The sequence below is a fragment of the Opisthocomus hoazin genome, chromosome 1 (assembly GCF_030867145.1).
Source record: "Opisthocomus hoazin isolate bOpiHoa1 chromosome 1, bOpiHoa1.hap1, whole genome shotgun sequence".
Lineage (NCBI taxonomy): Eukaryota > Metazoa > Chordata > Aves > Opisthocomiformes > Opisthocomidae > Opisthocomus > Opisthocomus hoazin.
In genome coordinates, this window is record NC_134414.1 from 29,970,199 (window position 1) to 29,995,429 (window position 25,231).

At 45.0% G+C, this 25,231-nt stretch overlaps 2 protein-coding genes across 6 annotated transcripts in view; one reads left to right on the forward strand and one right to left on the reverse strand.

The window, feature by feature from the left end:
- NBEA (neurobeachin) overlaps positions 1-25,231 on the forward strand; it is a 544,466-nt gene that overhangs the window by 374,712 nt on the left and 144,523 nt on the right. For all 5 annotated transcript variants that reach the window (XM_075420361.1, XM_075420351.1, XM_075420371.1 and 2 more), the window contains one exon: positions 14,356-14,492. In XM_075420361.1, coding sequence (XP_075276476.1) covers positions 14,356-14,492 — 137 coding nt within the window. The remainder of the gene's footprint in view (positions 1-14,355; positions 14,493-25,231) is intronic.
- On the reverse strand, positions 17,114-18,383 carry MAB21L1 (mab-21 like 1). Its single transcript, XM_009938128.2, has one exon. The coding sequence runs from the start codon at positions 18,191-18,193 to the stop codon at positions 17,114-17,116; it is 1,080 nt and encodes a 359-aa protein (XP_009936430.1). The 5' UTR covers positions 18,194-18,383.

The following is a 25,231-nucleotide window of genomic DNA, read 5'->3' on the forward strand; positions in this document are numbered from 1 at the left end:
ACATCTCTTTTTTTATGGTTAAAATGGAAATGCGGACTAATTCTGTGGCGCAGGGTTTTGTGAGTCAGAGTGTGGTTGTGCGCGTTAATGACCCGATCTCAAGTGCCACGCAGCTTGTGGAGAGACACCTGCGCTCCTGCTGGCACCCACTTCTCTCGGCGATGGAGTTAAGGGGGATCCACAATATCTCAACCCATCTGTCACAGCGAGGGAAGAAGTTGCCTGTTGTAAACAGGGTCTAAGAAGGAATGAAGCTGTAACCAAGCCATGCACTTCTTTAGTTAGCAGATGAGCTGGGAATGAATCCTCTGTGAAAACAGACAGGAGAGATCCCTTCTGGTACTTTCTCCCTGTGTGAAGGTATGCAGTAAGGTATTAGTTTTATCCATCTTCTAGCAGGTTCTGTTACAGTTCTGTCTGCAATCCTACCTTTCCTAGGTACATAGTCTGGAAAGAAAGGCAGGTTGAAAGTTGGAAATGTACTTTCCTCTCAGACGAGATAAAAATACGAGAACTGTGAAATGCAGTATGAAATTTTTAAAATACCTTTATTAAATTACTCCACTAAGGGGAAGTTTTGTGATGTCTCCAGGGTTGTTTTCTGCATAATTGAATAAAATAGCTACTTTTGCTCCTGCACTTTCTTCTGATGACAAAGCGGAAATTTGTAGCAAAGAGAAGGTCAGAAATAGATGGTGAAAACAAACCAAGCAAAGAAAGAAAGGCAAAAAATGCCTACATGAAAGTTAGTCTCATACTTTGAAACTGAAGCAGAGGAGGGAGAAGAAGTAAATGCTTTTATCTGGGAGCAACCTTCAGTGTATGATTATCACAGTTGATATGTCAACCTGCTTGCTTCCTCAATCTGCTGCTAACCATTGCTGAGACGCTGTTGTCTTAAGTCAATGAAAGAGTGCATCAGGCAGGGCCATTAGTGAGATAATTTGATCAATGTCCCTTTCTTCTTTAGAAGGAAAACTCAGCACTGCTTTGGCTAAGTTCTTATATGTAAGAACAGTGCTTCCAACTAAATATGCATACAGTTGCTGTAATTTAAGGGCTGCAAAATGCAATTAGATTGAAATATTCATTAGAACTGCAAAGTGGACATGAAAAAATGTTGCCTGGTCTGGCAAATCTCACTGTCAGCTATGAAGTTCTAATATATGCCCCAACACTGCCATTTTGTTCCAACGCACCAATGCAATACAATCCCTATAGCTACATCCCTCTGCAAAAAAATGCTATTTCAATGCATCCTTAAGTATTTATGTGCAATGTACCCTTTTACTAGAGAACACTACATGTATAACTTCAGGGCATGGCACAGTAACTCTAGTTCTTTCCTTTTACAGTTTGTAGAAATTGGGAGATACTGTCGGTGTTAGAAAAATAGAAATTATAGAAACTGAAACAAAGTAACATTTGAAATATTGTCACGACATCATCCTAACAGTGTCAGAAATTAGCCTTGTGCTCCCCACGAAGACTAACAGAGCAAGCAAGGTGCTTCCAGGTGTGGTGAGGTGATGGTAGCGGTGCTATATATGTACCAAATCTGCAAAATTCTCAAAAAGAACCCAAGCTCCACTACCTCATTTTTACTATCAGATTAACTGCAGCCTTTGCTACTCGACTCTTGCTCATTTTTGGAGCTGAAATGATTTTGGGAGTTAGTAGTCACACATGGAATCATATGTCTTCTGCAAATTTTACCAGTCAGTGAAAAAAAAACCTCCATACCTTCTGTTTCACTGCGTGGTTTTGCATTTTGTGTATAATGATGCCACTGTTTTCCATGGGTTTCAGTATATACAATGCAATTCTCAAACTTGAGTCCAGTAACTGAAATCAAGAAAAACAGTAGGCAAGAAAGGGGTTGTTGATGCCTAAAAAGGTTAGAACAACATCTGACATCTCTGAAGAGCAGGTCCCAATAAGGCCACACTGTCCATTCTTGTCTAACTTTAAAGCGTTAAGTAGATTCAGTGTATGTGATCTGGAAATATTTGAGATATATCAAGTTATGGTATATTGCAGCATTGTTTATATATAGGTACTCTTCAGAGTGGAATGACACATAGGAATTTCTATATTCAGATATGCCTCCAATTTAACTTTAAAGTTTAAATCAATTTAAACCTGGTTTACAACGATTTGGAGCGTCTCAGTAAGGGACAGGAATTAAACAAAATCATTATAAATCAGATTTAAATTGATTTAAGATTGTCCACATTTAACTGAAACAATTTAACATTGTTTATTCCATGAAACTAACGCACCTTTTAAAGAGACGAGAGACCTTAAGTTTTAGAAAACTTTTAACTAAGAGAATATAAATATTACAGTATTTTGATTTATGAAGTTAAAACTAAAAAAAAAAGGAAAGTTTGAAACAGATTGAGACTGTTCGTACAAAGTTATCTGTACATACCTTTTGTTCCAGAGACTCTTTATAGTTTTTCATCAGCCATGTGGCACAAATCAATGTAAAGTTCACTTTGATAAATTACATATGGGATGGAGAATTTTTTAGATAATTACAGTCTGAATATTTTTATTATATAATCTTAGTATTCCATATGTTGTGATGGCCATTGGTCAGATTTCATTATATTAAGTAGCATTTTAATAAAATATAAAAATCAGATTTCATGTTATTGTAGTCTTAGAATTTTGACTTCTAAGTTTTAGCTAAAGCAGTATTTTTACTGTCTTACAGTATGAGTTATCAAAAGATGTTGTGCTTGTTTTAGCATTTACATATTAAAATATTTTACATTTTTCTGTTTCAGTTTTAGTTCCTTTTCTTCCCAGACTGTTCACTTCAAGAGGCAAGTCACATCTCTGTTAGAACTAATGATTAAGATAGCCCAGTCAATTTTAACAGTTTTCTAATATACTGTGAATCTATGGGTAATAAAATCAAATCCACTGTAGTGAGCTGATATTACTAATTCTTCACTTCTATTCCTTTTTGATTTTCTAATGCTGCAGTAGGGCTCTTAAATACTTACCTTTTCTCTTAAGAGCCTGAGAATGCAATTTTGCTAACAGTTTGTCTTCTGCTTGGTAGGTGATTTCAAAATTAAAATGGATGTATTCTAATATTGTAAGCTGACATTCTAAAATGAAAATATGTTTTATTAGATAATCAATTTTCTTTCACGAAACTTCTTTTCTGAAGCACTGATCTTGCACTAAAATAGGTCATAAAAAAAACGGAATAAGCTTTTAGAAGTTTTACATTTTAAAAATACATTCTCTTGTCTTTGTTGTGAACTTGCAGTTGACTTGCTGAGAATAGTTTGTGCGCATCCGAGAGCAGCATTTAGCCTTACTGACATTTTTGAAAGGTGCATGTTTTGTAACTGGAGCACATTTCATCTGTTTTGTCATATGGCTGGTGGCAATAGCAAATAGGCCCCAGCCAAGCAAAGTATCCCTGATGAAGTATTTTGCTAGTCTCTAAATAGTGATTTCTGGAAAGAAAAAAGGAAATAAAAATAGGAGGATACGAGGCTTTGAGTTGTTTTAGGAAGACAGAAGGCTTTGGCTGGCATCTGTCTGGTTACTTGTATGGGCTCAATCAACTCAGAATCTGACTTCCTCATAAGCCGTGGTGACTTACAGCCTCACAACAGTCTTGCAAGAATAAATACATATTATTTGCTCCATTATATGAGGAGATTGAGCAACCCATCCAAATAAACCCAAGGAAAGCCACTAACTGCCTTTAATGCATCTTAGTCTTAATGTGTCTTAACCTTCACTGCAGAATCTCCCCTTCTTGAACATCTGTCTCTAAGCGGAAGGAAACCCCCCACAATGCAAATGTGCCGGGAGGGTTTGAGTGAAACACAGAATCCCAGCACTGCCCTAACTTTTAGCAACTGCTCTTCAGTGTAGAAATATTTCTAGAAAGCAGCATTACTACTGCTGAACAAGAGCTGATCTTCCATCCAAGCCAGCACAGGTAGCTAGTCCACATTGGCTTGAGGACTAAATGTGATAAGCTCGGCTTCTTGGTGGTGTGCTGAGTATAGTGACTTACTGCCCTGTGCTACAAAACACACTGGGTCATGAGGATTTGACAGCCTGTACTATTATTAATGAGATATAAGACCTTTCACTTCCAGGTCATCTGTTTGAAGTCCAAACAAGACTGGTGGTAACCAAACATTATCAACATCTGTTTTGTGGCCTATGCAAAATAAGCCTTTTGTCTCGTTTCAGACAAACTAGCAGAAATCATCACTATTTTGGGGTTGGGCTAGATGATCCACAGAGGTCCCACATTCTGTTATTCTGTGATTCTGTGAATTTCCAACTGAAAAAATATTTGACTCTGTCATTAGGGGAATTGGAATAGTGCCAAAAGTTCTACTACATAGAGTTACAGTTAAAATTGTGTATCAGTACCTAAACAAAAAAAAGTAGATCGTTTAGCCCATAGGGAAATTTTCTATTCCAGGTTCTAACAAAGGACTCATTTACATTTCTGAAATTATTTTGAAGCCTTTCATAGGGCCAGATGCAGTAATAAAAACACTAACACACCAAGTAACTGCATCTGAAACCACAAAAACCTCACAAAAAAGAGTATTTGGGATAGAAAACTTAAGTACAATTGGCTCATCTTTATATATATGGTATGTATTGAATATTTATACATACACATATTCAGTTACACTAATATTTCTTATGGCCAAAATCTGACACTGAATTTTCCTTACAAGAGTTGACCAGTGTAGACAATTTCTGGTAAGCAAAGCTGTTTGCAATTTTTTCTTACCTATTCTTAAAGAGTAATGGAAGGGCATATTTGCTTGTTTTTTCTTCTATTGCCATCTCAAAATGATTTTAAGGTATGTAGGATCATTTCTGTTGATTTTGTTAATGGAGTTAGACAAACAGTGGATGTTCTTAATTAAAGAAAAGAACAAAAACTTGGGCCTCTACTGAGAAGGCAGATTTTCAAGTTATTACATTTTGCAGGCAAAAAAACCCCATCATTTGTTTGGGGCTAACCAGAGAAAGTTTTATTACATTATCTGCTGTCATTGAAATGGGTTGAAAGAAAGGACCGAATAGCACATTATATTGCCTCCAGCAGCGACCACAGCCTTCCCAGGGTTATTGAGGAGAGGAATCATCTTCATCCCTTTCCACTCCTGGAGAGAAAAGCATTCCAGGGGTTCTGAAAGTGGTCTCATCTTCCCCATCCAACCCTTCTCCTCCCTCCCTGCTGTGTCCTCTCCTGCGAGGCTGGGAGAGCCCTGCTGCCCATCACATGCTCTCCTTCTGCTACAGTGGTTGCCATTCGTACACCAGTGGCTCTGATGGTCTGTGGAGGTCCCAAGGGCAGAAAGCAGCAACCACAGGAGAAGCCCGTGATGTACTCTAACAAATATCCAGTGGCGTTTCCTAATAATGCTTTCTCAGCCTCCAACAGCTTGCACATCTGGGGCTTCCAGAGTGGGAGGTAGTAGTTATTCTCTTTCTTTTTTGCCATTTTCACTTTCTCTCCTCTTTTGCACTGTCTTTTTCTGTCTGGAGGTGACTAAGGTACCTTAAGCTTTTCCATGTTTTATATTTGTTTGTTTTTTTAGGAAAGTATGTATGTACATACATTTTCTTTAAAAGAGTAAAGTAAATATGTGCACACACAAATACATCAGTTAAATTACAAATGTCAAAATTTCATTAGACAACACCAAAAAAAGTCTTCATATTTCTCCTAGTTTATAAAGCTTCTCATTGGAAACTGTTCACTGAATTCAGCATGCACTCCTGAGTAGCTTTCTCCCCTCAAACTCCATTTTTCCTGCAAATTAGCATTCAAGATAGGAGTGTCATTGCGGGGGGTTGCTTGTTTGGGAAAGGGACAGGAATGTGGAAGAAGAGTGATTCTTTTTCCCTTTTTATGGCAGACACATAACTACACAAACCTTGTACTTCCAGACATGGAAATTTAATTCAGCTGCATTTCCATAGTTTCTGCTTATTATATGTTCAGATTTTGATCCTCAAATCTAAGTGTAAAGAAGAAGAACATATTTGTATTAGTTTAATTAGAGTATAGATTTAGGCATAAATTGAAAACAGTTATGCTTTTGATAAGTAATTGGCTTTCACACTGAAAACAAAAAAAAAAGCCCCACACTTTCTGTAACATACTATTTTTAGATGTCTCAGTGTTTTTTCTAATCATTTTTTCCACATTACTATCCCAAATAGCTTAATATTTTATAAGGTGGTTGTCAGTCACATATGATAGTGCTCCTAAGCATAGCTTTGAAGAGCTCTTCTCTTTGTACCTTGTTACACTTCATTCTAAGTCTGAGCATCTTCGACTTTTAAAATGGCAACCGGATTTCCTGCTTTCCAAGCTTTAAAATTAAATCAGTTCAAACTTTGTTGTTTCATATTTGTGGAAGGCTCTGAGAGTGCTTCGTGTGCTCTTACTGTCCACTCATACCACTCTACTTAAATCCCCTTTTTTTCACCCTAACTTGCAAAACTCTTTTCATTTGAAACTTCTAAGGCTTCAGAATCAGGCTACAATGGAACCTACGAGTGCACATTTGTGTAGTGCATAGGTCTGCACCTTCTCTCCCTTGTCCTGAAGTACCACACCCTGGATGGAACTTGTTAGCTGATCAAAGGTCAAGCTTGTGAGCTACCTGATATAGAGGAGGGACACTGCAGGAAGACAGGCCTAGACATAAGGAACCAGACTCCACAGTTCTGCACCTTCTTTCATCTTCACTATGCAATTGATTCCCACATGAAATCCCTGTTCTCCAAAATCATCGTAAGACCCTACAGGGTCCCCCCGCCCCCATCGGGGACCTAGACAGACCTATGTAGATTAGTGGTAGGAGTGTACCAAAACTTTCATTGACCTATGGACAGGATTTTTTGCTTTTTTGTTGTTGTTGTTTTGGCATTCGTGTTATAGAAGCAAGATAAAAAATCAGTGAAAAGGACAATGTGGTCAGTCTTGGCTTCATTGGCCAGCAGTTGTATGAGGGGCAGCCTCATCCATTGTGTTGGGACGGTCCTCCCTGGTAGCCTGTTACACGAGTGCTTTTACCTTAGCTTACTAAAGAAACAAGATTTACGTGACCATCCTCTGTCATCCTCTGTCTTTGTAACTTCTGAACCTGGAAGCCATTCTGAACAAACTTTAACACAGGAGTAAGGATTTCAGAAACAAGAAAATTCCTGCAGTGAAAGCAGGTAGTTAAGGAGGAAAGCCTACAGGACAGAGCTTGCTGCATTGGTTCTCCTTTCATTAAGTACCAGAGAATCTTTGCGGGAGAGTCTTCAGAAGTTTCCTGACTGTGGGAAAGAAAAACATGCAATCAACCAGTAGACACAGTTACACTTGAAAATGTTCTTTGTTCAGTCTGGTGTTGTTTAGAGATACTCCTATTTTCAGAAAACTTTCAAGTTGCATCTTAGAGGATTATCCCAAATACACCTAGTAAGTTACATGCTAATTCAACAACTTATTTCTTTCTTCCCACACACATACAGGAGTAGCTAACCAAATAAGTGAACTTCAAAATATCACAAGCTCGCTGAATGTAACACTTCCCTTCACTGCAGTCGCAAGAAGTAGAAGGCTTACAGTTTATCCTGAAGAGTTTTTCCAGAATGGAGGTTAGAAGAAATGAGAGCTGAGGGCTCACATCTTTCGTTTCATTTCTAATCAATTGAGCTCTATTGGCATGACAAGGTACACAAGTAGGACTGTATAAGATAGCTGTCAAGTCTGGTTCACTCAGACTGGCGACTGGGATTTGATCCCTCGTGTTCCTGACTCGTTACAATGAGCTCCTGTTTCAGTGGTATGCTGCTATAGCAGGATGCTATCTCTGCTTTCTCCTTCCTTCTCCCAATATTAAATATGCTTTTCTAAGGTGGTTTTTTTCTGTTTCCTTTTTATTAAAGAGACAGCTATAGTGGTGCTCTCAGAGAGAAAAACTGTCACTTATACGGACATACTCAGCATCACTTACGGTTTTCTAGGTTGAAAAAAGTACCTTAAATTTTACCTGAAAATGAGGAGGAAGCTAGTGTGGGTCATAGTGCATTAGTGTAGTGTACTCACATCTGGATGCACTGCTTAACAATCAAGTTTTTGGTTTCTAAACCAGCTTAAATTACTCGGTTCTTCCATGGTATAGCTTCAGGCAGAGCACACTGTATGAATCTAATTTTGAAGTGGCAAATGCATGCATTGCAGCAGTGAGGTCTCTCTCCCAAACACTGAAGTTTCTGGCCAGCTGTAAATCATTAAAAAGGGTCTTGATTATTATTAATACCTGATCATCTGGCAGGCTGGCACTCAAACATGTCCTGGAACAATGCTAAATCCACATAAGCCACTCGAACCTTAAGCACAGTTCAGAGGCTCTCATGTATGGCACAGAGCCAACCAGACTTTACCTGCAAAGGGGGCAAAAGCTGATTTTCTGAGTTGCTTTAGGCTGTTAGACACACAGCTGTTTGTTCCGTGGGACCTTCAGTGAGATGATACCGAATAAGATTGACTTTGGTATGGTATTGAGCTTGTCTCTGCATATTCTGCAACCATTCTATTAAGTGGTCATCACGCTTTGAACAATATAAAGAGATACTTATTCCTAGGAATATTGTGAAACACGTTTTCCCTCAGGAAGAAATACTATTTCATATTTTTCTTTCAGTGTGATGAGGAAGGTATGGAATTCAAACAGTAATTTACCTGTGGAGGTGCTTATGTCACTTAATTCAAATGTGTGTAAAGTATGTATATATTTGAGAGAAAATAACTTTTTTTTTCCTTAAGCAACATTAACTATTTTCACAATCTCATAAAAAATACATATTTACTTCTTACTACTTGATCCACAGTTGTAATATGTAAGATTATTTTTATTTACATTTTCTTTTTAATCAAACACATTTGTTTGCTGTTATGGCACCACTTAAGAGAAATGAGTTGCTGTAATTGTTTAGTTATTGTTATTGAAAAAGACCATTGAAGTTGACCTTTGATGTTAGTAGTAGTGTTATGTGCTTTATGGAGGAAAGGGGGGAAAATTGGGAAAAATTTTGGATATCAGGGCCTATCCACACTGGCAATGACATTTAAACAAACAATAAAAATCAATTCGTCCCTCACAATATGAAACATATGATAGTGCAATAGTAAAAAGCCAACAAGTAAGGTTGAATATCCCTGAAAACGGGGGAAAGGAATTGGGGTTGTTATTCAGTGGGGGAGGAGAAAAGCAAGATTATAGTCATGTTGAGACTTAGCTTCTGGCTTTTGCAATCAAAAAGTTGTGCAAATTAGTCTCTTTATTGAAACTGTTGAAAGTGATATGTAAAGGGAACTGTACATATACATTCTTATAAAAGCCTTGGTTTGAACGAAGGAGTTACTCCCTGTATCTGCTATAGTGGAGAACAAATAGGGGGCAACCATTCTCGTGTAAGTTCAATGTATTTACTGCAGAAGTCTTTTTAAAGGGTAGTTTGTATCAGATTTATGAAGACAGTAGGAACAAAAAAGACTAAATTCTGTGAACTGTTTTTTAGGAATTTTACGTTGTTTACTTGTTATTTACATGGCAGTGCATGTATATGTTAATGATGTTAATTGGTTTAAATATTTTTCTGACTACAGAGCTTTTCCCAAAGGCTTCTGGTGCTTATACCTGTTTCTTCTTGTGTGCTATGTGATTTACATTACAAGAAACTGAAGGTTTTGTGTGCCTGAGTGCGTTAGGTGTAAGTTGTTTCAAGAATAAGGATTTGTTGTCATTTTGAATGCAAGTCAACGGCAGGCACACTTGGCTTCAGAGTTAAAGTGCTGAGGGAATTTCAGTTGTCTTATTTCAGGTACACTGTGAGTGATTTTTAATAATTATTCTTAATATTTATAAGTCTTGTTTAAGTATCAGCAAATTCCAAATTGTAGTTTATGGTAACGATTTCACATAGTAAAGGTACTAGTTTCAGCTGATATGTTTCATATTTTCCATTTTAAATGGTATATGAAAGAAAGATTAAGAATTTTTTCTTTTAAAAGTGTCAGCTAAAAACTAAACATGATGATATTCATTACTGTTTTTTTACCCGTATTTTGTAAAATTAAATTGGTCTACTTGGTTGGATTTTTTCAAAACAGTTGTCCCAGCCAGTATTTTTTTCTTCTATAAGTAACCACCAAAATATTATTTTAAAAGTTAGACTTTTAAGGCTGCAGCAGCAAATCGCTTGTTTTCATAATTCAGCATATACAAGCGTATATCTTATCCTACTTAGGAGTAATTATGCCCAGCCATCTTTACAAATATACCTCTGGTGTAATTTTCAGGCTCATGGAAGTAAGGCATCTCTAGCTCTTACAGCTAAAAATGACAGTTTATGAAAATGAAAATGTTTGAAATACCACTCTTGAGGGGCCTTCCTTAAGAGGTGTAGCTCTCCTGGGGTTGCTCTAGCAGATAGCAAACTTTTCCTCCTAACAGAACTTTTAATGTGCATTGTCTTTCTTCGCTTGAGCTTGAAAAACACACGAGTTAAATACGAAGACTGAAGTCTCTAACAAAAAATTAACGGAGGGAAGGAGAGAGATTACGTTCTGCCTTTATTCACTGGGACCTTCTAATCCCACAACCATTTACTTCTGGAAAGGAAATATTATTTTTAAAACGTATATGCGCGGTAGCGTTTATTTTATAAATGTAAATCACATGTGCCGACCGCAGGGACCGGGCAAAGCGGGAAATCCTCCGCTTGAACAGATTACGAGACACGCGGACCCGAAGTGATTTCTGGTCTGGTTTGAAGGCCGGGACTCCTTTTGTCCGGTCGCTGCCTCGGGCCGCTGCGGAGAGGCTGGGCAGACGCAGCGGAGCGATCCCCAGCCAGGGATGCTCTCGCCTGGAGCCCCGGCAGCCGCGGCGGGCGCTCCCGACGCCTGTCCCCCGCGAAGCCCCCCAGCTGCTCTGGCCGAGCGGAGCAGCCGCAGGTCGGCTTCTCCCGCCCCACACCCCCCCTTTCTCCCGGAGCTGGGGGCGAGGTGCCCGCGGTGTATCCAGCCGCGTCCCCGGGGGCCGGTGCCGCTCCTCGGCAGCTGGAGCCGCGCTGGGGTTGAAGATTTTACATCCCCGGCAAAAAAAAAAAAAAAAAAAAAAAAAGGGCGGCTCGCCACCGCGGAGGGGCTGGGGTAAGGCTGGCAGCCGGGGGTAGTCATCTTCCCCGCGTGAGAACGACCCCGTCCCGCGGCTCTCGGCTCAGGTGTGCCGGGTTTTTTGTTTCAGGACATTATCACTTAGGTTCGGGAAGGGACCCAAAGCTTCCCGGTAGCTCCGTGCCCCATGGGAAACCTGCAGTGTTTTGATTATGCTCTATGTAAACATTTTAATATCGGATCCTTAAAATCCAGAGACTGTCCCAAAGGGGATTAAAACATAATCCTCTCTCTCTATAGCTGTAGTGGATTAATTTCGTATTCTCTCAGTGGCTGGCTTGCTCCCTGAAGGCTACAACAAAAAGACTCAGTGCTCCTTAAACATGCTATGGAATTGGAAGTTGTAATTGGAGATTTCCAAAGGACAAGTGTAAAAATGACACACTGTTAATACCGAATATTTTTTTTTCATTTTTGTGCTTTCAGTAGGGGGGAAAAATATCTGCAAAGATTTTTTAACTTAGTTTGAATACCCCCGAAATCCTGTAATTTGACCACTGTTTATTATGCTTTCTGCTGCTTTTCTTACCAAAAGAGAAAAGAAAAAAAAACAAAAACAAACAAAAAAACCCCCACACCAACTCACAAGCAAACGTTTTCTCATCTGGGAAGTACAGTAACCCTTATTCCTTGTCGCATTCCTCTGAGATGTTTACACTGCGACAGATCTAGGGTGTCATCAGAGCAGAGCACAGGGCAGATGCCAAGGTACCGGTCTGGGAGCTCGGAGCCTTTTCTCGGGAGGAGAAGGAGGAAGCCTGAAATCCCCCATTTCCCCTGCATTCAGTAACGGGCTCAGAAGTGAATGTCCCCTTTCCTTCCCCAGCCACCCCCCTGCTTTTGCAGCTCTGCCCCCTCCTCGCAGTACGTGAGCGCGCTGGCTGGCGCGCCCCGGCCAGCTCATTGTCTGCTCCTGGATGTCGCATGACAGGTTTTGCCCTTTGACCACTAAGTAGCGGTGGCTTTATTTTTATTTTAGCCACACAGCACAAGGGAAAAGAGGTAATTGGATTAAATTGATGGCCTTCCTTCTGGGATTCAGCAAAGCCCACAAACGCCTCCTTAAAATGATAGAAGAGCGGGTCGTTTCCAGGACGTGTCTTCCGAAGGCGCTTTTCTTCCCGCACAAAGGCCCTGGAAGCCCATCACCGCGGCTCCCGGCCGCGCCGCGGGGAAGGGCGAGGGGAGGGCTGGGACCCTCCGCTTGAGAGGGCAAGTCCTGCTGCGGGGCAGGGAGCCGCTGTCTGCCCAGACCCCCCCTTCTGTAAACACAAAGAAAGGGGGCCTGGGGAATAGAAACCCAAATCCACTTGTAATCGTACAAGAGAATCGGGCGTAATGACTTGAGCCAGCCTAGATGAAGATGGATGAGGCTTTAAGGCGGCGTTTCGGATCGATCACCCTGCCCTTCGGAGCCCGCAGTCGGGCTTCCCCGGCCCGGCCCGGCCCGGCCCGGCTCCTTTCTGGCCGCGGAGGGAGGGAGAGAAGATGGAGGCGAGACGGGGAGAGCAGCGAAGCCAGCCCGGCGCATGTGATGCCGATCAGCTGACTCGGGTCAAGAGGCTACCGCGGTTTATTAGGAGATGGAAAACAATAAAATGAAAGAAAATAGAGCTTGTATCAATATTATCCAGCCTGCCGCGCCGAGCTGCTGAAAGCTGTCACCGAAACCGTGCGGCTCGGCTTCCCCTGCTGCCCGCCGTCACCCCTGCCTTCCTCTGTATTTACTCTGCGGCGTAAATGACAAAACATGGTGCAGCACGGGCTCAGACCGGGTGTTACGGCGGAGTAAAACACGAACGACACGACAGTTGGATGCGCCGATTCGGGACTAATTCGGGCTGAGCGGGTTAACTCGAAGCGTTGCTCGCAAGGTCCGGCCGTGAAGCAGCGCCGGGGGAGGCGGAGGGGCCGCGGCCGCGCCGGGCCCTCGGAGCAGGGGCTGCCCTCGTCCCCCGGGGTCTGGGGACGGCGGCTGGAAGGGTACCGGGGCCCGCTCTGCCAGCTGAGCAGGGTCCTCCCCGTCGCGGGAGGAGGGGGGGGGGGGGTGTTCAGCTGCGCGAAGCCGCCGGACCCGGCTCGGCGTTCCCCGGGCTGCCGGGCTGCGGAGGGTGCCTCGGTCGGAGCCTGTACCCAGTTTCTCAGCGCCGAGGCTTCTGTTATTCCCGTCTCAGATGTGTGTTTACACGTGTGTGTACAAATTGCCCTACGCGCTTTAGTGGTTACATCTAGAAGAGTGTTTTATATTCAATCTCTTCTTTTAATTGGAGCGAGTGAGCTTCCTAAACACCGACACTGTCAGCTTCGACGGTAGATTGCATTCGTATTGAAGATAGCGAAAAAGCGATCCTATGCATTAAAGCAGAAGTTTGGGATTTTTTTTCCTGAATTAAAACCTAACAATTTGTGCCGAGGAGGCTGCCTTTTACAGTAGGTTGTCCCCATCCCATCTTTTCAGTGCCCGTGCAAGTGTCTCCTTAAGGGATATATTTGTGCGAAACGCCGTTACAGTAATTTTAAAAGGACTGAGCGACAGCAAGCTGAAGTAAAAACGATCTTGCCGTAAATACGTTTAACGATGTGTGCGTGTGTTATGGAAGTAGGTTAAAAATATATATATACATACAATCTTTCGCGATACTTTCGGAGTTGAGATCTGGCCCCAGAGCTAAAAACGCCGTCCCCAGGCTGCGCAGGGGCTGCGGCTGCTCCGGGCCCGGCCCGGCCCGGGGACCCCTCGCCGCCGGGTCGAAGCTGCGTGTAAATGAGTCGTCGCTATCGCACATAAACAGCGATAAGTGTTAACGAGGAGCAAAAGGGCGTGAAAAGGGAAGGGACCTACTTCTGAGAAGCAGCTATTTTTCACCCTAACCCCTCTGAATTTCGCTGCGGGCTGATTTATCTCGCAACCCGGCTCTCTTCTGTCCTGACTGCGGAGTTCAAAGTGCTTGACCGCGGGCGAGGAGGGGGGATAAACACGGGGGTTCGCGCACGGGGTTTGCCCGGGGGCTCTGCGGAGGGGAGGGGAAGGGCCGCCGGGGATGGGGATGGGGCCGGCCGGGCGCCTCCGACCTGACGCCGCTGCCCTTGCCTTGCAGGCCCCGTGGTCCTCAGCACGCCGGCACAGCTGATCGCCCCCGTGGTGGTGGCCAAGGGGACCCTATCCATCACCACCACGGAGATCTACTTCGAGGTGGACGAGGATGACCCGGCCTTCAAGAAGATCGACCCCAAGGTGAGTGCGCCGGGATCGCACCCTCCCCCCAACTCCGCTCCCGCCTGCGCTTTATCAAAAAGAAAAAAGAAAGAGCGCAATGTATTAATGAAGTTACATGCTTTGTTACGGCAGCGCGCATTTTCCAACGGCCTTTCGCTCGGTGCCTTTGTGCGAACGTGGTCACGTTTCGTAGTTGAGCCAATTGCTCTGAAATCCCCGGAGGGAGCAACAGTCCCAGCCTGAGACGCAGCGGAGGGTTTTACCCCATGCCGAGGGTGTCGGAGAATCCCCTGATTTCCAGAGCGTTAGTTTCCGCGTAGGAAAATACGGCGCATTTGAGTAAACACTGCTGAAGTGCAAGTTAATGCTTATTTTCGGGGGAGGGGTAGGGGGGAGATGGGGAAGTAGGCATGTACCCACGACTTGATTCCTGGGAAAGCTCTGTTTTTTTTCTGAAGTCAGTTACTACTACCAGTTCTCCAGCGCCGCCCCCCCCCCCCCCCGGCTCCCCCCCCGGCTCCCCCCCCTCCGCTAAAATCCTCCAACCCAGCCGCAACGGAGCAGGGGTGCGTGACTGGAGCAGAAACCCCTGCGTGGCTTCCTGCCCGCGGGAAGGGAGCGGGGGCTGCCGCGGGAGGGGGGAGGAGGGGGCGTGCGGAAGGGACGCGCGGTGCGGGGCGCTCCTCTCGCCTGCGTCTCCGCCGGTTCTGGTCGCTGTTGCTTTATTTCTTTGTTATTGCGCTGGAAAACGTTGGAAGAGAGAAAATAGGGGAGGTGCTTTTATAGAGACTTTACGGGTTTGGGTTTTTTTTCTGCGGAAATATCGTAAATAATTTCCAGGAAAAAATATGCTAGCGACCTCGTGATTTCTCTTGGACGAATAATTTCTCAAGCTCGGAGCTTTCTTCGCAGTGCTAGAAGAGAAAAAGAGATTCTGTCCCAATCGCTGGGCGTAACGGTTTCGTTGCAGTGCACCCACTGGGGAGAGCTGCCGGCGGGTGTCACGCAGGCGACCGGCCCCGCTCGGCACTTGTTGACTGTCAGGGCACCGAGCAGAGTCCGCCTTGCTGGTTTGCGTTTCTCTCTTCGAGCCGCTTTAAAGAAACGCGTCCCGAGAAGGAGCGGGCGTGGCAGCACGGACGGGCGGTGCGGGATCGCTCGTAGCTCTGCAGCCACGCACATGTTCTTCCCTCCGAATGCCCTGGGAGCGCAGGGGCTGGATTTCTAGGAGTGCGACTGGCAGTCTTATCCCATTCACAACAGATGTGTAGGTCAGAAGTAGTACTGTCGTTCGCTTTGTTGGTGCCGGCTTGAACCTTCCCCCTATAAATTTTGTTTTCTTCTTTATTACTGCGTACACCAAAATGCTGCTTTTATCAGGCTCGCTGCTTGCTCGGTACACTGACTGCTGCAGGGACGTGTTGTGTTCCCTCAGCTTTGTTCAAAACCCGGCAGAAACACAACAGCGCCGTACAGTAAACCCTGCGAAAATAGATTTCTTTTCCGGACGGCTGAAAAAGTGTTACTGCATTAATGGCTACGTCAGCGTCTGACAGTTGCTGATCGTCATCCGGAGCTAAATTCTAACGTGTTTGTGCCACCGATATTTCCCTGTTCTACAAAACTATTCAAAATGCAAAATCAGGAGGCTGCTCTTGAGTTTTCTGCCTTACAGGATTTCAGCAACTGTCAACAGAAAGGCAAAACTCACAAAACGTAGCTGCCTCTGGTTTTTCGTGTAGGAAACTTGATCCGGTATTGAAACGCTTACCCGTGTGCATTTTACTTCATTTATTAGCTTGTAATTAAATAAATCAGCAACAGAAATTAAAATCTAAATCACAAAAGGTAATTATCCAGTGTATTTCAAGTGCATTTTCAAATATATAATTCCAATATTCAAGCGTTATTATATAAGCAGAATCCAAATTTCTTTTGAATATATTTAAATAACATTTCAAGTATATTTATGGAATGTTAGAAATAGAACAAGCAATATATATGAAACGAAAAATGTAAACTTGTTAAGTCCAGACACTTCAAAAGACAATTAACAAAAGTACCATGATAAAATCTACCTTTTTAAATGGTATCTTCTCTTTAGCAGAAAATGTCCTTGAAGTATCCAAAATGGCAATTTAACTTCTGTTCACCAAATCACAAAACACCGACATCCACAATTTCAAAGACAATGTGAGATCACAATATTTGATACAAATTAAAAGGTACATTAGGGTTTGTTCAGGTGGCATATCCAAATAGCTTTTACTCACAGAGGGTTTACATAAAAATACCAGGTTTTGTAATAATCCGTTGGTGCCGTTTCTAGGCAGAATGGTGACAATCGTGTTAAATTACGGCCAATTTTGCTTGCCGGGTAACACTTTTTTTTTTTCCTTTTTTTTTTTTTCTCCTTTTTTTTTTTTTTTACGGGGAACTGCAAAACTGACGAAGATAAGAGGAACGATACTTGCTGTTCTTATTTGCTTTTCTTTGTGAAGAGCCTAAGCTATATTCCTTTTTAAAAGAGAATATTATTTGCGTTGTCGAGTGGGAACATTAGACTTCTCGAACAGGCAGCTTAAACTTCTTCGGGAAATAAGCGGATTTATCGGTCGGGCGGGTTTTGTGGTCACCCTCTAAAGTTTCTCCAAACTTTTCGGGTTGGTGAGTATTTCCCTAGCCAGTCGCCACGTTTGTTTGGCCGCGTTTTCCAGGGCCGAGTGGGGCTTGCCCTGAAACAGGTCTAAGTTGGGCAAGAAGTAGTGCGGGCATCGCCTGCACTGGAGGCAGGAGATGAGCTGCAGTAAAATCCCGTTGAGCCGGTCCCCCAGGCACGACTCGTCCCAGTCCGATTCGCGGGGATGCTTTTCGCACTCGTAGGAAACCAGAGTCTTCATGTGATAGTTATTGAGGGGCTGGCCCGGCAGCTCCAGGTGCCGGTCCCGTAAGGTTTTGAGGATGGAGAGGCATTTCTTCCTGCAGCCGCCCATCTGCAGCCGGTTCTCGGCTTCGGCGAACTGCAGCACCCAGGCATCGCTCTCGGCCGAGCTCTGCTTGCCGGCCAGCGAGTGGCACTCCTTGGACAGGAGGTTGAAGCCCTCCGCCTTGACCTCCGCCACCCGGTTGGGTCCCGGCCAGGGGATGTGGGGAAGCGGCCAGTGGGCAGCGCTCCGCGGCCAGATCCCCGTGCATTTGAACGCCGGGGTGATCTGCACGACGTACCTGTCCCTGATTCTCAGCTTCACCTCGCTGGTGTCCGCCACCATCTTTACCACGTCCCTGTAACTGCACTTATCCACGGCTTGGGCCACCAGAGTCTGAAACCTGGACCGGATTTTGCGAGCGGAGAGGTAGCCAGACGCCGTGATGAACTCCACCCAGAGAGACATGCTCCTCTTGCGCCCGTCGCTCAACTTTAGGACGGCGCAGCCCGGCAAGGAGCCGTCGTCCACGAAGTTGAAAACCCCCATTTGGTTCAGGTACAGCACGACTTCAAACTCCGTGGGGGAGATGACTTCCAGCCCCTCGTAGCGATTGTCCATCTCGTTCAGGGAGCTGATGAAGCGAGGCTCCTGCACCTCCACCTCCTTCAGCACGTCCGACACCACTTTGCAGACTTCCCGGATCGTTTTGGCGATGGCGGCTTTCCTGGCTTGGCATTTCTCGTTGTAGTATTTATTCAAATGATACACCAGCTTGGCCTGGGCCGCGATCATGTTGGGGCAGAGATCCGGGTTGTACACCGGAGTCTCGCAGTAGGCGGTGGGATCCAATGCGGCTGCTAAGGCTGGAGCCAACTTCAGAGGAGAAACGGGCTGCCGCGCTCTGAAACGTTAACAAATGTTTTTTTTCGAAACGCGCTGGGGCTGCTGCTCCTCAGATGCTCTCTTCCTGCTTTTTTAGATCAGCCGTCTCGAAGCGTGCGTGTGTGTGTGTGTGTGGCGGGGGGGCGGCGGGGGGGGGGAGGGCGGGCGGGGGGGACTGGAGGGGGCGATGTTTTTCCTCCCCCTTTTTTTAAAGGGTCCGTGAGTGAGAGGAAAGCATCGGGAGCTGCACCTTCCTCAGCAGCGAGAAAAAAAAACAAAAACAAAAACAAAACAAAAGTTGCACTGAGACACAGCGAGGCTTCCAGTAGTCAAAATAATAAAACCTCTTCGTATTTATTTATGTTTTCCTGTAGTAATCACGATGTGTGTGTGTATGTGTGCAGGGTGGTTAATCAGATGGTGGAAAAAAGTGCCGTGTGTGTGTATATGTCAGAAGAAGCTGGCTGTTGGTTTGTATAAGAGCCCAGGCGCACTCGTGTGGAAATTATAAAGGCAGGGCCAGGCAGGCGGGCGGCCAATCGCCACTGGGCTCGTCACTGCAGCCTCTTTCAGCTCAAACCCGGCTAATTAATCCCTCTCTAGGAGATAGATATGTATACACACACGCGCGCGCACGCAGGCACGTATAGAAAGGTAGAAGGTTACTGACGGAAAAACCGCCCCGGTCATCTGTACGCTCGGAAATCAAGAGAAACCGCTCTGCTTTGGGTGTAACTGGAGGGGTGCTGGCGTTTGGGAAGGAGCTGGCGGGACCCCGGCGTGCCTCCGCACGGCCGGGCGGGAGGGCAGGTGCAGCGGCGGGCGCCCGCCAGACCCGGCCCGCTCTGGCGGGACCGGGGACGCAGGGTCATTAACCCACGCTTGGCCTCACGTCGCGCTGCCCTTTCCTCCCGACAGCTGAGGAGTTGGTTGGGGTTTGTTTGGGTTTGAGGTTTTTTTCTATTTTTTTTTTCTCTCTCGTGAACCGGCCGGTGGACAAGGCAAATTTAGTGTCCTCCGGAATAACATAGTACGCGAAAGTCCACGATTTTGTATCGTTTTAAAAAGATCTTCTGATGGGCTCTGACCGATTTTGAGGTTACAACGCGTTTCGGCGTTGTCTCTGCCTCGCGTTTTGCTTTTGTACCTTCTGACGGGAGAATCAATCGCTAAACGCTCCTGTCGGGTCTTTTTCACGTTCCCTCCAGAAACCAAGCGGCAGATACGAACGGTAAATCTCATCTGCCACTGCTTAGCTTCGTGTTTATATTCCTCCTGGCCCTCCAGAACGTTGTGAAGAGTGGACGTTCAGCTGCTTTTTTAGACGCGCTAGAAGTATCTGTTAATTTTGAACCTGGACGGTTTCTGGCCCAGCGAGCCCCGCTAGCGAGCCGCGTTCCGTGGCCGCGCACACGGGAGGGATGCTGGCGCCGGCAAACGGGCTGGCGTGCCACCCGGCTGACAGCTCGGGGCTTCGCCTGCGCGACGGGTAATTAGCAAATTTCTCCTTCGGTACTTTAGGTGTTAGGAATTGGGACCTTTATTTGCAAATGAGCTGGAGTGGCAAACTTTTCTGCTTTGCCGCATTTACTGAGATTCGCTTCAGGAGAACCCTAAACTATATATATATATACACACATATATGTATATATAAAGAAAAACTATATATATATATATAAAGAAAAAAATTAAGCAGCAAAGCTCTTAATCGCTTGGAATATTTATTCTACTGACCGATCGCTAATTCTGAAAGTAACTGTCACAGGCATATCCATCGCTAAGGAGAGGGTCATACCGCAAACCACTTCACGACATTTATTCGACGCATTAATGCGACCAACTTTATTGCACGTAGCGAAGAATTGCCGACTTTGTGCTTGGCTCGCTCGGTCCGGCGTTTCCACCGGTGCCCCCCGTGCCGCTTCCTCGGAGGAGGCCGGTGCGGGGATCCTTCTCCGCCCGTGCGGGGCTCGGGCAGTCCCGGGGCGGCTGGCTGAAGCCCCGCAGGTGACAGGTCGTACCGGAGAAGCTTCTCCCCGGCCGCAGACCCCCGGCCGGGGCCGCCGTCTGGCTGTTTCGGCCGAAGAGGAGGTGGTTTCCTCCCGGCTTCCCCCTCCGCCCCCCGGCCGGGACACGCGTGGCTCCCCCCGGGCCGCGCCGGCACAGCGCGCCCGGTCCCGGCGCCTCCCCAGCGGCCTCCCTACCCCCCGCCTCCCCTGGGCAGGCACTTACGGGGGTCCCGGCTGGGTCCGAGGGGACAGGCGGGCGCCTCCCCGGCGGCTCTCACCGGCGGCTGCCCCCGGGAGCGCGGAGAACCTGCCGCGGCCGGGGCGGGGTCGGTCCTCTCCCCCCCTTCCGCGGCCGGCTCGGCGGCACCGCCGTGGGCCCCGTCGGCGGGCGGGGAGGGGGAGGCACCTCGCCGGCCCGGCGCATCCCGCCCCGCTGTCCCCGCCGATGGGGCCCGGGACGGGCACCCCCCACTCTCCCCGCCCGCCCGCCCCTCCGTGTCCCCAGACACGGGAGCGGCGCTGGCCGGAGGCTGTGCGGATGGAGGAGAAGCGGCGAAGTCGGGTCCAACTCCGGCGGGCGGATCCCGGGCACCGCCTGAGGCGGGGGGAGGCCCGCGGCGGCCCCGGTCCCCGCCCCGGCGTGCCCGGCGGCGGCCGCTCGTCCCCGGAGCCGAGCGGCGCGGAGCCCCCGGCCCTGCCTCGTCGGGGGCGGCTTCCTCGCCGTTTTGGCGAGGGAGAGCTCCTCTCCGCGCCGAGAGAAAACGAAAGTGGAAGCGGGCGGGTGGCTGGCTGTCCCTTCCCCCCGCCGCCTCGGCCGAGGGGACGGCCCGGGCCCCCGGAGTGGCCGCACCAGGCCCGGCCCCGCTGCCCGCTCGTCGCGGCGGCTGCGCCGGGGCCGCGCGTTGCCCGCGGGCGCGTTGCGGGCGGGGTTCGGCGGGGGTTCGCCCCGTGGGTTTCGGGCTCAGTAAATCCAGTTTGCGAAAGGCGAAAAGGTCGGACCTTGAAGCTGTCAGTAGTCTTAATTTTCACCATGCGGCAAAATTAATTTAAATAAAAATTACGCCTTATATCCTAAATCAGAGCTTTCAGTATCTAACGCCAAGATCAACCTATGATATCTAGCAATGCAGCTTATACATATTTATCGTGGTGGCTGTGGGAACTACTAGCCTCCGCCGTGGCTGGGTGCTGTTTGGCGCTAAAGGTCGCTGTTAACTTCACTACATCATTTCGCACACACGCGATAAACGTTGGACAGTTTGAAAAATTGTGGGTTTAGGCATCGCTGGCACCAGCCAACCGCTGAAATGTAACCGCGGAGGTGACCCAGCCGTTTAACATGACAAGAAGGCGGTGGTTTGGTTTAGATTCCGAAAATTATTATCTAGCTGACTATAGATGATCTAAAAATATGAATGTTTTTGAAGCTTCTGACCGCTTGCTGCAGGTAGTTTTTCTCTGTAAAGAAAATTAATGTGTCCATAAATTATACAGGAAGGAACACCTTTTCATCACGGAGTTTTATTTTTACGTGCATGGAGTTGTTCTGGAAAATCGAGATTAAAATCACCTCATTAAAATGATGATCGATCATTTGTCATGATAATGGTACCATGTGATATTGGTGACTTTTACCAAATTACTGGTTTCTAGCTATTTTCCCCTAATTAGGGGGTACTATGGCAGCATTTGTTGAACTCTGCTTGTTATTTCAAATCTTTCGAACTACAGTGCCTTGTCACATAGTGCTCATGTTAGCCAAAAAGCCAACTGGTCTTGAAAGTCTTTGGCTGCAGGTACTCACCCACACCCTCGAAATGTGATTTGAAAAAAAGAAAAAAAAAAAAGCCTCCATATATAAATTTCACCAATAATTCCTTTCCCTGTGGTGAAGAGTGTGAGTTAAACTACACGTGCAGATGCACATACACAGAAAGTACTTGCATTGATAATCACTTTATATTTCTTATTCCGTAGTGATAGTTCTTCCACACACAACTGCTCATGAATTTTAAAGTTTTATTTTTTAATATCTGCCTATTGCGCTAGGGAGCTAGGAAAAAAAAAAATGAAGCTGAGTTGATTAAATTATTTATCTCTACTGCTGAAGTGAGTTTGAAGGCTCATTGAACGTATCTGATTTCTTGGCTCCTCTTTCTCCCCTTCCCCCCTCAATTCATCCTGCTTATTTCATCCATATCATCCTGCCAGCAACAATAAATTTACTTTTTTTAAAGTAGGAAAACTAAAGACATATTTGTGCTGCATTTGCTTTAAGTGTCAGATTATATAAAATAGGCAGCATCATTTTTTTTGTGATAGAAGTTGATGCTGCCTGCAATTTTCTGTATTCTTATTTGTAGTTCACTTTTTGACTACAGTTTCAAATTTAGGAAAAAATGAAAAGTTAAGTATTAACGTAAGTTGCTATAGTGTTCGCAAAAGTGTAATTTTAATGAACTTACACACTTCATTACTTAGATTTTTGGGTATGAATTTCCGTATCAGTAGGTATGCAGTCAGTTTTCTTCTGTTATCTATGGTTTTCTGCAAATGTTTTTATTTTTTTTGAAAAAATGTGATATAACTCTGTTTTACAGTACACGATTAGCATTCATTAGTGCTAAACTGAACACCTGTATGTGTTCTCTTCCCATTAAAAATAAATAATAAAAAACCCCAAACATTAAAAGAGTGTGCATTACTGTTGGACTTGGTCATCCTGGGTTTTACGGATGAACTGTTAATGCTTTAAATTCCTCTAATCTGCAATCTGTTAAAGGAAAAAAAACCCAGTAATTGATTTGTTTTCTTTAAAATGTTGCATCTCAAAAGTAAACATGGAGCTTGCACAACTGTAATTTTAGCTAGAACTGCAGAAACATTCAAGCAGGAAAAAAATGCATTGAATTATTCATTTGGTTCACTTCTCCATCAGCTTCTCCAAAACCAGACATTCCTTAAAGTAGAGTGTTTTATTTAAGCAGTCCAACGCTGTTGTGTTTTTTTTTTTTAAAGATCTCCTGCTTGGAGAATGCTCTTTTCTGCTGAACTGTGAGAGGAGCATGGAATCAGTGGGGATTAGCGCCTTTTAATCTACTACATCTGTAGTGGGTCATCCAACACTGCAGAACTCTCATTACTCTCTCGTGCTGTATATGATTAAATGACTGAAAATATTCAACGTTGACCTTGAAAATAAAGCTGTATGTGTTGGATGAGCAGCTTCCGAAGACTTTGTGTCTAAACTAGCCTTTCCCCTTGGTAACTTCTAGCCCTGGAATACGTTGTCTGAGAGAGTACTAGAGCGTTAGAACATGTAAGAGGAAACTGAAGTATGGGAGCGTTTGAAATGTATCGTTACATAAATTATGGCATCACTCAGCTTATTCATGCTGTATTTTGCGAGTAACCCAACATCTTATTAGCCCAGTCAAAATGGGAGGGTGGTATGTGTTGAACAGACTTATTTTTGTGACTGGTGTTTTTTTGTAAGCTGGTTTCATATCAACTAGCAAACTAAACTACACTGTCTTGTAGGTAGCTGCTACAGCTGTTGAAACCACCAGAAAACATGTTGCTTAACATCTCTGAATGCTACCCTATATAAGTCTATAAATAAGCGCCGTCTTCTCTTACACATTTTGTCGTGTTACGTGTTCACTGCTAATTTTCACGCTGCCAATTCTTCGGGCATGCTAAGTCCCTCTAACTCAAAACAAAACTTGTCCTCTCCCCTTTCAATAGCATGGCTATGGTAAATTACCTGCACAACTCACTTTATCTCGATTTAGCTATAAAAAGACATGCCTAACATATTTCAATGCAGACTTCTATTTTTTAATGTAGTATACAGCTCTCCAGTATTTTCTTTCCAAATAGCGGTGAAGGGAGGAGTTGAGTGAATTGGTCGTGAGTGATTAATACATTTCACTGAACCTTATGAAGGCCCTGGTCCTGCCAACGCACACATGGTTAGCGAAACATTCAGCTGGTTCTGGTGAGGTCAGGGGCTGCTTTAGGCTCACAGTTAAGTGCACGGGCAGTTATTTGCAGGATCAGGGCCAAACTGGGATAGCACTTGGATGTTAACTTACCAATAGGATGAAATACGGTGTGCCTTTAAAATATCTGAAGCTTCAAATACATGTATTGGTGAGGAAATACATTTTTGGCCCAAAAACCTACTTTTCTGTCAAGCAGAACTTCCCTCTTAATTTCATTTTGGCGATAGTGTTGAATTAGCTTCTTTAGAAAGGACAGTGCTGTTTTGTCCATATTTTAACAAGATGCTCCCACAAAAATGCTTTCCCTAATCTGCTCTAAAGCCTGTACGAGGAGGGTGAGGTTATGCAGAGAAATGAGTGAAAGATTATGCTTTCAAAATCTCAAATCCGTATTTTTCACATATTTTCACATATTCAGGACTATTTCTATAACTCCCAAATGATACAGAATCTTTTAACAGTCTTAAATATAAGCAACCTACTTGCTAAAAACACGTATTCATTGTTCCTAAAAATATTCTGGCTATAACTGTAATATAAACATGTCAACCAACTTATTATTTAAGGAAGAAGGGGAGAGATCTGTTCAGGAAAAACATGATAGTTAGTTCTTTTGGCCTTTAAAATGTATTGATTTTCCTACCACCACCCTGAACTTTTTTTTCTCAGCTGGTGGAACATCATCACTGTGGAGTGCAATATTTTATCTGGGGGGGGAACTGAGTCTTTTATTAAGAGCAGCAAATCACTGTAGTTCTCTTACTTGAGTTTGAAAATTTAACCTAGATCACCTACTGTCCGTCCTACTTTTCCTTGCCATTTTTTCAGCCCAGCTCTAGGATGGAATGTACGAACTAGATCCTTTGCGGACTAGTGCCAGTGTCATTGAAATGAGAAAGACTGCAGAAATAACACGTAGTCTTGTAATTTCA